Source organism: Canis lupus, chromosome 26 (genome assembly GCF_048164855.1).
Source record: "Canis lupus baileyi chromosome 26, mCanLup2.hap1, whole genome shotgun sequence".
Classification (NCBI taxonomy): domain Eukaryota; kingdom Metazoa; phylum Chordata; class Mammalia; order Carnivora; family Canidae; genus Canis; species Canis lupus.
Window position 1 is genome coordinate 17,925,576 of NC_132863.1, and position 13,435 is coordinate 17,939,010.

At 41.3% G+C, this 13,435-nt stretch overlaps 1 protein-coding gene and 1 long non-coding RNA gene across 4 annotated transcripts in view; one reads left to right on the forward strand and one right to left on the reverse strand.

Annotated features, from left to right (window-relative positions):
• FERMT1 (FERM domain containing kindlin 1) overlaps window positions 1–12,328 on the forward strand; it is a 36,492-nt gene extending 24,164 nt beyond the window's left edge. For all 3 annotated transcript variants that reach the window (XM_072800119.1, XM_072800120.1, XM_072800121.1), the window contains 6 exons: window positions 3,603–3,727; window positions 4,481–4,587; window positions 5,779–6,000; window positions 6,610–6,734; window positions 8,468–8,609; window positions 10,016–12,328. In XM_072800119.1, the coding sequence (XP_072656220.1) occupies window positions 3,603–3,727; window positions 4,481–4,587; window positions 5,779–6,000; window positions 6,610–6,734; window positions 8,468–8,609; window positions 10,016–10,189 (895 nt within the window). In that variant the 3' untranslated portion in view covers window positions 10,190–12,328. The remainder of the gene's footprint in view (window positions 1–3,602; window positions 3,728–4,480; window positions 4,588–5,778; window positions 6,001–6,609; window positions 6,735–8,467; window positions 8,610–10,015) is intronic.
• Window positions 1–13,435, reverse strand: part of LOC140618128 (uncharacterized) — a 40,421-nt gene that overhangs the window by 21,049 nt on the left and 5,937 nt on the right. The window contains exons 2-3 of the long non-coding RNA XR_012018332.1: window positions 5,142–5,214; window positions 3,796–3,873 (exon numbers count right to left, since the gene is read on the reverse strand). This is a non-coding gene — a long non-coding RNA (uncharacterized lncRNA). The remainder of the gene's footprint in view (window positions 1–3,795; window positions 3,874–5,141; window positions 5,215–13,435) is intronic.

Genomic DNA, 13,435 nt, shown 5'->3' on the forward strand with positions numbered 1-13,435 from the left:
CATGTTATAAATACAAGACACCCAAAATACAGTGGAATCTTCATGATACTTCAGAAAAAGAGAGTGACCATGAAAATCTTTGATCTCCCTAAGACACCCTGGTTATCACATGGAAAAATACCTGGAATATGCACTTCTTGTTTTTTCAAAAGAATGTGTTCCAAATTTATGACCTGTCTGTGATGGCAAGTGGCCGTCAGTGGTAAACCTCTGAGTGCTTTCAAAAGAATAAATACTCAACCTCTCCTTTAAGAAATTGTGAAATGAGTGAGAATCTAATTGGTATTTGAAAGAGACTAATGGTGTGAAGAGAGCATTTTAAAAGCACTTATTTGGAAATGTTTCCATTGTCACAGTGTTGCCAATAATGAAACTGCCTACTAAAACAATATTCTCTTGCCTTAAATTTTGATTACATTTGTCCTTTAAGCTGTGAATCTGCTCAAAAGGTGGGGGAAGTGGAATTGTTGAAAACCATAGGCCCCAAAGGCATCACTTAGACCAAGTCACCAAGCTGGGGCTTAACACCTAACTAATTGCAATTTCAGCTTCCCCCGGAAATTAGTCTTAACCAGTCAGAAGGAAATTTTCTGATCAGCACCAATGAGGTCATTTGTCTCTTGGGCCCTCCATCTCCCAAAAGATGAGGTAATCCCCTAATAAGACCTCCTGCCCTTCCCCACAAGGAAGGTGACCTTGCCTGAACCTGTCCTTTCTTTTGCAAATAACTTTCTCACCCCACCTTCCTTCCTATGACAACCTTCCAATTTGTACCACTCACTCCTCAGAGCTCCCCTCTACTTGCCAGATGGGATACTGCCCAATTTATGAATCACTTAATAAAGCCAATTAGATCTTCAAAGTTTAAAAAATAATAAAATAAAACAAGGTTGTCAGCATACCTTTGAAACTTGGAAACGGTTTTTCTGTGTTAAACATCATCTAAATGAAGCAATCCTGTATTTGAAACCCACTTATTAAAAATATAAAAATGCAACCTATTCTGATTGATTTGCATAAGTGAGTGATTGACACTGGGGAAAATGGAACTCAGTAGCTTTGTTCTAACAAAAAACCCCAGAACTAGGTAGATGGCATCATACAATGGACATTGTGATTTCATGAGCATAGCCAACAGCATACTTCCTCATCTGGGGCTTATGTCACTGAGTAACAACCTCCCTTTTTGAACCAAATTGAACTTTTCATATTCATTTTTAATTTCTATATTTATATAGGTTTTACATATATATTGCAAATGTTACACAGAAATAATTATAAATATGTTAGGGGATGGGTATTTATTATTGTCACATAATACATATGAGTAACATTATATATTAAAATATTCAAAATATTTTAAAGATGAGGTGTACCCAGTTTTATTTTGGAGATTACTGGCCTCGGGAATCACCTTAGGAAAGCTTACTTAAAATGCAGGACCCTAGGCTGTAACCTGGACCTGCTAATTATGAGTCTCTGGGACTAGGGCCATGCTTGGGTATGTCTAACAAGCTCTGATGAACCACCAGAGTTTGAGAACCTTCATTCTAGAAAATAAGGTCTGACGCCTTAGCAGAACATTCAGATTCCCACCCTGGCCCTACCCTTATTGTGCCATCCCTGTCTCCATCATCCCTGATCCCCATCATCAGTCACAGAAAAGCACCCCCCCCCCATTTCCATTGCTCAGCACAGTGCCCAGTATGAGAAACAGTGTTCAAGAAGTGTTTGACCCAATTCTTATTCACAGAGTGCCCAGCTCTGACTTACCTTACATTTTGTATATTCAGTTACCACCTTCTGAAATTTCTCTTCCCTTTTCCTGCAGTCAAATTCTTATCCATCCTTCATTCTCTGTTTAAATGCTATATCCTCTGTAACTCACCATGCTACACATCCTTGTCATGTGACTTGGTGTATTTTTTTTTAGTTAATGTGTGCATTTCCCTCTTGACCTTATGGACTCCATTAAGATTCAAATGACTGCCTCATTCTGGATATATCACGCTCCATCCAGCCACCTTCTCCACTTCTTCCCCAACCCTGTCCTGCCCCAGCCTCTGCAACATGGAATAGGAGCAATCATCATTAGCTTTGGGAATGAATGGAAGCAGCCTGAAAGATGAACTAAACTGGGAGACGATAGCAGGGGGAATCTTTCAATATTCTTGAAGTCTAGTTGAAATGGAGATGAAGAGTTTCATTCTTAATTCTGGATAGAAATATTTAAATACCTAGGACTAAACCGAGATCTTACTATCTTTTGATTCTAGGCTTGTATTTAGATTTTATTTTGAAAATACTAAAAAAAAAAAAAAAGAAAGAAAAGAAAATACTATTAATTTTGGAGAATCTGAATCTGATTCTTAGACAAATAACCTTCTAAATATGTTCCTTAGAATGATCATAACTACAACTTTCAACATGACAAATATTATTTAAATGCAGGGGTTTTCTAAATCCTGGTAATATTAACTGCATATGATGTTTTACAATTTTATTCTATACTTTTTATGTAACACACTGGTTTTTAAATGAACATCTTCTCCCTTATACATGTGTTAAGGAGAATGCATTTTTAGCTAAGAAAAGTCTAGGACTGACATGTTAAAAAACTTGCCCCAAATTATGTACGAGTGGGGTTAAAAATAGGCTTCCTCTCTTTCTCGTTCTCAAATGCAGAAATCCACTGCTCTAGCATAAGATACCTTGATTCATCCCCACAGCCAGGACTGCTCCATGGAACCATGGACAACGTGTATTATCTTTTCTCTGCCCAGCTGTATTCCCTTTCCTACTCCCCAGCTCTCTCATGTTTTCTATTTTGAATGACCCAACACTTGTCATTGGCACCACCAACCCAGAGTACAAAGTGTTCTGGCCCCCACAGATATCACTTTTGGAGATCTTCCCCCAAAACATTTTTTAGTAACAGTAGAATCTACATAGATTATTAGCTGTTGGTTTTTGTGATTTCCATGATTCACTGGGAATTCTCTGGTTATTTCTCTTAAGGATCAAGAGGAAACTATAGAAAAGGTTGCTTACTTTTAGATCTAGTTTTTATGCCTGGTACTTTGAAAGCTGTGCTGTCCATATGGACAGCTTTTTCAGATCCAAAAAGAATACTGAAATTACAGAGATCCTCAGATTCATGGATGTTTCAATAATCATAATAATAATAATTTATTAAGCACTTCAGTTATGCCAGATCCTGTGATAAGCACTTTCAGAGATTACCTCTTCTCATCCTCACAGAAACCCTGTGAGTTGGAGGCTGGTACTATCCCCATCACACAGAGGCAATACACATGGCCCAAGCAGATGACGTGTCTTCCCCAAGGTCACATATTAGGCAGTAGCAAAGCCAAAGTGGTTTGAATCCTGAGATTCTGCATTAACTTCTACATCTCTTATTAAAAACCTCACTTTTAGTTTTTAGAAGTGAGTTCACAATTTAAAAATTACTTTCAAAAATAAAGAGTATGTTGTTTGAGTAGCTTTCTAGAGCATCTTGATCCCCTTGAAATCTGCAGTGTGTCCCTACATTTCTGGATGCCTTCTAGATGTTAAAATGCTTACTGTACTTTAATTTGCAGGCCCAAGAAGCTAATGCTAAAGGCTTTCAAACAATATTGGTTCATCTTTAAAGACACATCTATAGCCTACTTTAAAAATAAGGAACTTGAGCAAGGAGAACCAATAGAAAAACTAAATCTTAGAGGTAAGAAAGTCCTATGTATGGGTATGGCTTGTCATGACCCAACCAAGACCCAATGAAGCAGGGCTTACTTCCAGAGGAACCTCTCAATTTCATTGGTTTCCACATGGCAGCCTGCCTGCAGATCCTCTTCCCCACGGAGCATGGACCTGAAATGTGGTGCAATAACTGTGATTATTTGCCTTCTGCTGTCCCTTCTTCCCCCGTATGTCCAAGTCTACAAAGTGGTGGTAATTGGTGTCATCCATGTAGTACATGAGGCATTGTAGGGTCTGGTCTAAATTCCAGAATGGTTATATTTAATTCAATGTCACTTTAGTTTCCATTCTAATTTCTGAAAGTGGCTATGAGTGTACTGGTAACACCATCAACTGAAATATTTAGCTAACCAGTGCACTCAATTCCCTTATCATTGTGACAGTAAGAGAATTCCCTCTGCTTTGGTTTATTTAAAAGTTCATATTCATCACTCCATGTTACTATGAGTTAGCATAGCCAAATTGATCTGAAAAATGAATTCAATTGATGACATATTTAAGAAAACCACAACAGAAAATATTTTTTTGTTATCCAAGCGAATTGTTCATGAGTCTTATTTAGTTATCCTTTAATTAATGTTGTCTGCTTGCTTCTCAATTTTTCAGAGGAGAACCAAATCTGAAGGGCTTATGTTCAAAGTGTTTCTTTTAGATGCACATCTGATTTACATAACAGATTTCTCAGAACTTGGTCTTGTCCCTGCCTTTTATCATCCAGGCTGTGAAGTTGTGCCAGATGTCAATGTAGCAGGGAGAAAATTTGGAATCAAGTTACTAATCCCGGTTGCTGATGGTATGAATGAAGTGTATCTGAGATGTGACCATGTAAGTAAAATCACAAAAATGCTAAGTCCTTTCCCCTTTATTGAGCCTAAGGACAAACCAGCTGAGATGTTGTCTCAAATCAGAGCACTCATCAGTCAGCTGTTGCTTTGTAACAAACAACCACAAAATCAAATGACCTATATCAATAAACATTTGTCTCCGAAACACAGGTGGGTAGGCTGGGGCTTGGATGATCCAGCCTAGTGTCACCTGGACAGACCTGCTTCTAGCAGTAGGTCTGACTAGGCCTTCTGGAAGTAAAGCTCACTGCACTTATTCTGGGTGCCAGACTGCCTGGGGATGCTCTGCTCATAGTGATGGCAGAAATGCGAGAGAGGAACTACAAATATGGAAGACCTCCTAAAGCTTGGGCTTGCAAGTAGTACACTGTTATTTCCACCCACATTCTTTTGGCTGAAGTCCATGGTGGGGCTCAAAGTCAAGAGGTAGGAAATTACACTCTGGCTCCAATGAGACAGATTGTAAAATTACATGGCAAAAAGTGTGAATACCAGGAAGATGAAGACTGATACCAGTAATTCAGTGTACCATACCTGCTGTTGCTCTTTAGAATTCCACTCTTTAAATGCATCCCCTCTGCTTCTAGGACTACTCCTCTTGGCTCCCCTAGGCAAAGAATGAACACAAACATTACAGAGCAATAGAGGCCACCACTGACTGGTTCAGAGCCCATCAGTGGACCTGATTTCTGCTTTGGAATTAGAATCTTTACTAAGGATAGGTCAGGGTAGACATAATATGAGAAATCAGTTAATGATTTTTTGCCTCTTTTCCTTCTGTAATAGAGATCAGACATGACGTGAAAATGGAAATATGTATCAAGGAGGGCTGTCAGGTAGTTTGGGTTTTCACCTTTCTGTGTGCCATGCACTCCTGTGTCCTCAGTTCATCTTTCAATGCCAAGTTCCCAGCATGGAATTTATGACAACTGACGTTCCTATTCTCTAGCCCCTTAGTGTAGAGAAACTCAACACAGGACTCAAAAGCTTTTGCTGGGTGTTAAATTAGGTGATTGACAGCCACTTAAAACATGTGCCCCTTCACATCTTTCCTTGCTTGGTAGGTGACAGTTTTGTATATTGTAGAGATGAAAGCCCACATCCTGTTCTGTTCACAGCCGGGTGGCTTTGCATTTGAATTTGTGTCTCAGCCCCCTGATGTTTGCTGCAGGAGAATCAGTATGCCCAGTGGATGGCTGCCTGCATTCTGGCATCGAAGGGCAAAACCATGGCAGACAGCTCCTATCAGCCAGAGGTCCTCAACATCCTTTCATTTCTGAGGATGAAAAACCGAAACGTGTCATCTCAGGCGGCTTCCAATCTTGAAAGCATGGACATGAACCCTGAATGTTTCGTGTCACCTAGATGTGCAAAAAAACAGAAGTCTAAGCAGGTACTGCTAATCTTGTTGGAGCAATGGTTTGCAGTAAATTCTGTATTTTCTGAAGTAAAATGAATTAAAATGATCAAGGCCACCATCATGCAAAATCGGCTGATGGGGATTTTTGACTCTGGACTCGGTATTAGACGATGTTAAGAAATCATCATTCGTTTTGTTAGAGCAGACTACATTTTGTTAGAGCTAACTGAACATGGCAGTATTCCCAGGCTTCATTACAATTACTTAGTCCCCATAAATTAAAAATTTTAATTATACTTCCATTCAAGGGGGTTAGGAGTTATGCAAATGAACTGGTATAAGTAGAACCATTGTCCACAGACCCTATACAGATCCCAGAAACAAGACCTAGAACTCTCCATCTCCATGAACCTTAGAAGTTTAGGTGTTGGCTGGTGTTGCTCCTTCTTCTCCCCAGCGATTTACGTCTTTTATAGTAGGACAGAGAGGAACAGAGGATGAATGAATGGAAATGAATTGTCTTCATAGAGTTACAGTTGGGCCTTGCATTTATTTTTCTCACTGGGGGTCTGAGTTAAAGGGATGATTATAGTATAGTACGTGTATGCTAAGGATGGTTCAGTGTCTACCACTTCTTCTTAGCTGGCAGCCCGGATTCTAGAAGCCCACCAGAATGTGGCCCAGATGCCACTGGTCGAAGCCAAACTGAGGTTCATCCAGGCGTGGCAATCACTACCTGAATTTGGCCTCACCTACTACCTTGTCAGGTGATTACAATGTTCACTTGCCTCTCTCACTTTGTGTGTTTCTAAGTGCCTTTCTTGGACCTCAATTTATTCTCAGTCTAGAATGTAGAACTCTTTTTAATTTTAGAATACTGTCCTCTGGGGCACCTGGGTGGCTCAGTCGGCCTTTGACTCAGGCCACAATCACAGGTCCTGGGATCAAGCCCCACATCCGGCTCCCTGCTCAGCAGGGAGTCTTCTTCTCCCTCTCCCTCTACTTCTCCCTGCAGCTTGTGTTCTCTCTCACTATCTTAAATAAATAAATAAAATCTTAAAAAAAAAAAAAAAAACTGGTCTCTCACAAATGGCCCAAACACATTGGCTGCTCGTAATAATCTTCCACGCTTCCTCTTCAGTACTTATCTGGGCTCCCTGCTTCTCCCCTTCTTCCCCCAAATTTTCAAGTTGGCTGCTAGAGTGATCCTTTTAAGATTTGAGTCAAACCAGAGTGGGCGTCTTCCCAGAACAATCTGAAAGCCTTCTGATTCACTCAGTGTATAAGCCAAATCCTTACAATGGCCCTATAAGACCTTAGCTTGGGGATTTCACATTCTCTGACCCTTCTTCACTGTGCCCAGGCACACTGGCTTCCTGGCAGGTCCTTGAGTATGCCACCAAAAAAAAAAAAAAAAAGCTACAGCCTTGCACTGGTTGTGCCCTCTGCCTACAATGCTCTTTCCCCTGATTCCCATGTGGCTCATTCCCTCACAGACATCTCTAATCAAATGTCCTCTCTCACTGTAATCTTCCCTGACTCCCTTTTTAAAACTGTCACCACCTCATTGGCAGTATTCCCTGCTCCCTTCTATGTTTGATTTTCCTTCATGATCTTATCTGCCATATATATTTCACTTATTCATGACCCTGTCCACCCCCCCCAAAATATAAGCTCCATGAATTAGATAGTTGCTCTCCAATTAAGTCACTAGTGTATATTCCCTGTGCCTAAAAGGGTGGCTGGCATACACAGTTGATTTTATTTCTTTTAAGATTTTATGTATTTATTTGACACACAGAGAGAGAGACCACAAGCAGGGGAAGCAGCATGCAGAGGGAGAAGGAGAAGCAGGCTCCCTGCCAAGTAGGGAGGCCAATGTGTAGCTGTATCCCAGGACCCTGGGATCATGACCTGAGCCCAAGGCAGACACTTAACCAACTGAGCCACACAGGAACCCCTACAGTTGATTTTAAATTAATTGACCTGACCCTCTCTTACTTTGCTTTACTCTGATGTCAACTTCAGGTAAAGGATGTCTATGGGACAGACTTAATTCCCTCCATTCTTCATATTATCTTCATATCACAATAAAAATGCCCTTCTGTAGAAAGTTAATCCCTCACTGTCCATTCTTTGGATATCATTTAGAAATGTTCATATTATCTTTAAGAAGTAGTGTATGGAGACACCTGGGTGGCTCAGTAGTTGAAAGTCCGCCTTAGGTTCAGTGCATGATCCCAGGATCCGGGATCCAGTGCTGCATCTGGCTCCCTGCTGGAGCCTGCTTCTCCATCCGCCTATATCTCTGCCTCTCTCTCTTTCTATCTCTCATGAATGAATGAATGAATGAATGAATGAATGAATAAATAAATAAATAAATCTTTAAAAAAAATAGTGTATGAATGAAATGTAGTGTATGAATGAAAAATAGTGTATGAATGAAACTCATATTATAGGAAGCAGTTGCTTCTTTTAATTCATTTTTTTTTTTTTGTAGATTTAAAGGAAGTAAGAAAGATGATATTCTGGGAGTTTCATATAATAGGTTGATTAGAATTGATGCAACCACTGGGATTCCAATTACAACTTGGAGATTCACAAATATGAAACAGTGGAACGTAAACTGGGAAATCCGGCAGGTACAGTGAAAGTTTTTGGCATCTTCAGTGTTGAGGCTATAAATGTGTGTTCCATCAGAATTGTAGATTACTCTGTTCGTGTATTTAGAACTCAGAAACCACAAGCATGTGGTAATTGTCTGCTAAAATAATCACATGCAGTTCTGGACAATTTACTAACAGGTATAGGCCAAATGGTTTTGAATTAACACCACAAGTTGGCTTAGTCTCCATATAGACTCTACATACTCTAAAATTGCTGAGCAGTTTGATTAGTTTCCTTCAACTCACCATGGGATTATGTAAGACATAGGCTAGTAATTACTTAGCAGAAATTACGTGAGATGGGACTGTCATCTAAAATGAATCAAAAAAAGCTTCATCTGACTGGCTGTCAAGAGGTCTAACTAGTTGAGGACTCAACAGCTCAACTGCCCACCTGGAGAACATTCCAGTCCCCAAAGGGAAAAACTGGTAAGAGAAGCAAGTGATATGAGCAGGGATGACTGAGAAAAGCCTTGCCTCCTTAGTTAAGGAACCCCCAAAACCTCTGCCTCCTATCAGTTGAACCCTAGGAGCTAAGTTCAAGCCAAGGCTATAGCATGGGAAATTCTAGATCAAGTCAGGGGCACCTTAGCATCCAGCTGATTTAAAACATTCCAATGTTGCTGGTATAGAACCTTGCCTCCTTTTTTTTCTCATTTTTCCAGTAGAAAGCCATCTACCCTAGAGGGATGGTAAGAGACTTCCCTTTTTTTAAAGAACCATGGATTCCTCTCGGCAGGGCTGTTAACCATGTGGGCACTCATCTATAGAATAGAAGCTTGAGATCAGGTGACCTCTATGGCAGTGGCCTTAAAACCTTGTTGCGTATTAGGACCACTTGGGGAGCTGTCACACACCACTGCACTGGCCACACACTAGACTAGTAAAATCCCAATCTCGGGAGGTGGGAGCCTTGGCAGCAATTTTTAAAGGACCACAGGTGATTCCAATGGGCAACCAAGGTTGAGAACCCCTGAAATCTGTTTCTTCTAGTGTTTAGAGTTTATGACTAAACCTTTTATTCTCCATGAAAAAGTCTGTGAAGCACCCTGCCCCTTGAGAGAGGAAATGCTTAGGAAGTTCCTACATCTAAACAAGAGCAGCCAAAAGTATCTCTGTATTGGGAGTTAGAATGTTTTGCTAGGTGTGCAGCAAAGGTAACACCACAAGAGGGCGCAGGGAGCAAAGACTTGTTTTCTGTAAGCATTTAATGGAAATGGTGATTGGGTTGGGTTTCTTGTGGATTTTGTTGGGCGGGTGGCAGCGGAGGGAGATCATCTGTAAGCCACCTATGCAGTCCTCAGCTCTGGGGCCGTAACAGGGCAGTTTTTTCCCCATTTTCCTTACCAGAGTGTGAGTTTACCTGTGCCTTCCTCTTGCAGGTGGCAATTGAATTTGACCAGAATGTCTCCATTGCGTTCACCTGCCTGAGTGCCGATTGCAAAATCGTGCACGAATACATTGGTGGCTACATTTTCTTGTCCACTCGGTCTAAGGACCAGAATGAGACACTCGACGAGGACCTGTTCCACAAGCTAACTGGTGGACAGGAATGAAGCAAAGCAGACCTGCCCACACGCAGAGGGTGAGCCAAATGTGGTCCTCCCTGGACAGATGGCATCGTTGGCTCACACAGTGTGTAGGCTGCAGACTGATGGACAACATATGCTCACCACTGGTCACTCAGATGAAGATCCTCATCTCATTTCAAAACAGACTGCCTAGCATATCCTCTTCCTCTCTTTACCCTGTCCTACCAGTGATGGAAGGGGCCTCAGTTGCCTTTTCTGTAAAACACGTGGGTAGGAGACAGGCTAGTACTCAAAGATTACACCATGGCCCAGCATGTGGCTACAGTTCTATGACTTCAGAACCCACAAGGATATGGCTAGAAGTTACCAGTGTGTTTTTCTGCTTCGTTGCTAAATCAGCAAAAGACAGAAAAGCACATGTAACCAAGGATATATCTTATTCTACAACTCAGGTATAAAAAGTAATTTGTCTTTCCTAACAGAACCACTTTTAGCTCCTATCTTGTGAACATGCAGAGGGAGTCTCCACATACACATATACTTTTTCCCTGGGGGTAGGGAGGGGGAAGATGGAGTTACTGGTACTACCTGGTGACAGAGGGTCAGAGCAGTGGCTTTCAATGTCATCAGCTCACAGTGACTTCTGCAGAAGTGACTACTGACCCATCTGGTCTTGGACATTTGTCCCCTTGGGTCACTTCTGCCACTGTAAGTCCTAGTCCATTCCTGGGGATCCGTCACCCACCTTTAAAGTCTTTCTTGATGACACAGGTGACAGAGGTACAGGGAAATCCATTCCTCACCCAGCTGCATGTCTCAGCTGCTTGTCTTCTAAGCTGGGGCTCCAGAAGATGGGTCCGGTTCTCTCTGTTTATAAAAACCATCCTCCCCACATCTCCAGGCTTACCATGGGGTCTCTATACCAGCTGGTCAGGAAGAGAAGAACAAGCTCATTCTCAAAGACCACCAAGTGCAAGGGCTAACAGTTTCCCCTACTGACTTCTGTCTACATTTTGCAAATCAGGAGCCAGTGATAGACTTCTGTTTTCTCTGCTTTTTTTTTTTTGCTCTGTCATCTCTACCTCAAGACATGAGCATGAGCCATCTCACCTGTCATTTTCTGCTTTAGTTTTTCAGCTTTGGGAGGAGTGGGATTTGAGAAGGAAAGAAGCGATATGGGGGGTAGAGGGAAATATCAGATGACATTTAATTATGTTTTTATAAACGTTCTGCTGTCACAGAAAGGACTTGGGTTGCCAGGGTAAAGCAGAGGCTCCATCTCCATTTTGAAATCCTTTAGGATACAAAAGCTCTGGGGGCCTGGCCAGAGCTCAGATGCCCCCATTCATCATCTGTTGCTATATTTTCCAACAAAGACATTTGAGAAGAGAGATCTTCACAGCTCCAGGAGCCACATTAAGACAGCCTTGTCTAGGGAACCCCAGGCCCTGAGCTGGAAGCTGTTATTCCTCTTTCAGACTCTCCTTTGAGGTAAATGTTCGTGAAAACCCCCCAGGCACCAAGGTGAGCTTCCAAGGCCTCGTTTAAAGCTTGAAGGCAACTCAGGCCCTTGGAAAATCTGGTCCACATCATAAAGAACTTAGTTTGAAATGTTTTGTATGGAAACTAGTGCTGAGCATACTGTTCAACTTGGTGTTGGTCATTTCTGTGTAGTCTTGGGCTCCATGATTTTTACAACCTAAGTCAGGTCTTTACAAGTATGTCAGACCCTACAACAAAATAATGCTCCTTGATGTCACATTTTACCTATCTCCTACCAAGTACAGCTCTGCATCATTTACCAAAGTTAGACCTCCAGTGTGACCCTCTTAGCTTTTCATGGTTGTCTGACGTTGCCATGAAAACATTCAAAGGAGTTTTAAACCAAACTTTCCGGGGAACATTTCTCCCGTGACTACACTGCCACATCCCAAAGGAATAAACAAGTGTGTCAAGAAAAACCTTAAACGCTGCTATTCCAAAGAGCAACTTGAGGACTTTTTTATATTGGGTGCAAAAGGTCATGTGACTTCCTATGATGAAATTTTAAATTAATGTGTGCCTTTCAGCCTCCTATGCTTTCTTAACTACACTAGATGGGGAAATCTGCATTTATTATTATTTTATAGGACTTTTTTAATTAAATGCTTTATATAGATTTCAGTATGGTCTGGTGGTGTCCTCTCCACTCTGCTGTCTCTGAAAAAAGGTGAATATTTTCTCCCCCATGAAAAAGGAATGCAACTTTCAGGCTTAATCCATACTTTTCCTCACAATTCCGAGATTTGAGCTCATTCTTTCCAGTGAGGTTGACCTAGAAACCTCACTTAACCATTCACTTTAATTCCTTTCCCATTGAAGGTATCCCTAGATTCCTGACATGAGCTCTTTTTTCCCAGTACCTTTTGGAAAAAGCACCAGAGAACAAAGAAATATCCATAGGTGGAGGAGCATCAGAGGGCCTCTGATCTGATGGATGAATGTCCAGGACAGTTCTTTGATTTAGTGGTAGATAGTCCATAACAGGCAGTGATGTGCAGTTTATAGATGTGCCTTCATACAAGTCTCACATCAACCCGTTGGAGGACAGGAATGGTTTGCCTTCTTCATTTCACAAAGGAGGAAACAGAATCAGATAGCTGGTGAAGCACTCGCTCTAGGTCACACCACCAGTAAGCAAAACCAGAATTCAAAGCCAGCTTTGTCTTACTAACACTATCCAAAGACACACATTTTTGGCATTTCGGACTTTGTCTTTCCAGCCTTTATACCATCTCGTATGCTGGCTTTTGTTTTTGTATCTTAATATGATATCAATTAAGTCATTCTATATTCATGGAAATTAATTCATGAGATATTTACTGAGAAAAAAAAAGGAGCTATTTAAGTGCTGGCTGAATGCAAAGTATGGGGCCATGATTATTCTGCCCAAAGGCAGCTTAAAACTTCTGATGTGGAATATCATGCCTCCTCTTTTAAAACATTTTCTTTCTCTTTTTTCCCCCCACTTTCACCTATTTCCTTCATCCTCCATCCGCAACATCTGGCAACCATCAATCTATTTCTAGGAGTTTGTTTCTTTTCTTTTTTTAAGATTTTATTTATTCATGAGAGACACAGAGAGAGAGGCAGCAACATAGGCAGAGGGAGAAGCAGGTTCCCCATGGGGAGGCCAATGTGGGACTCGAGCCCAGAACCCCAGGATCACACCCTGAGCCAAAGACAGACCCTCAACCACTGAGCCACCCAGGTGCCCCAGTTTGTTTCTTT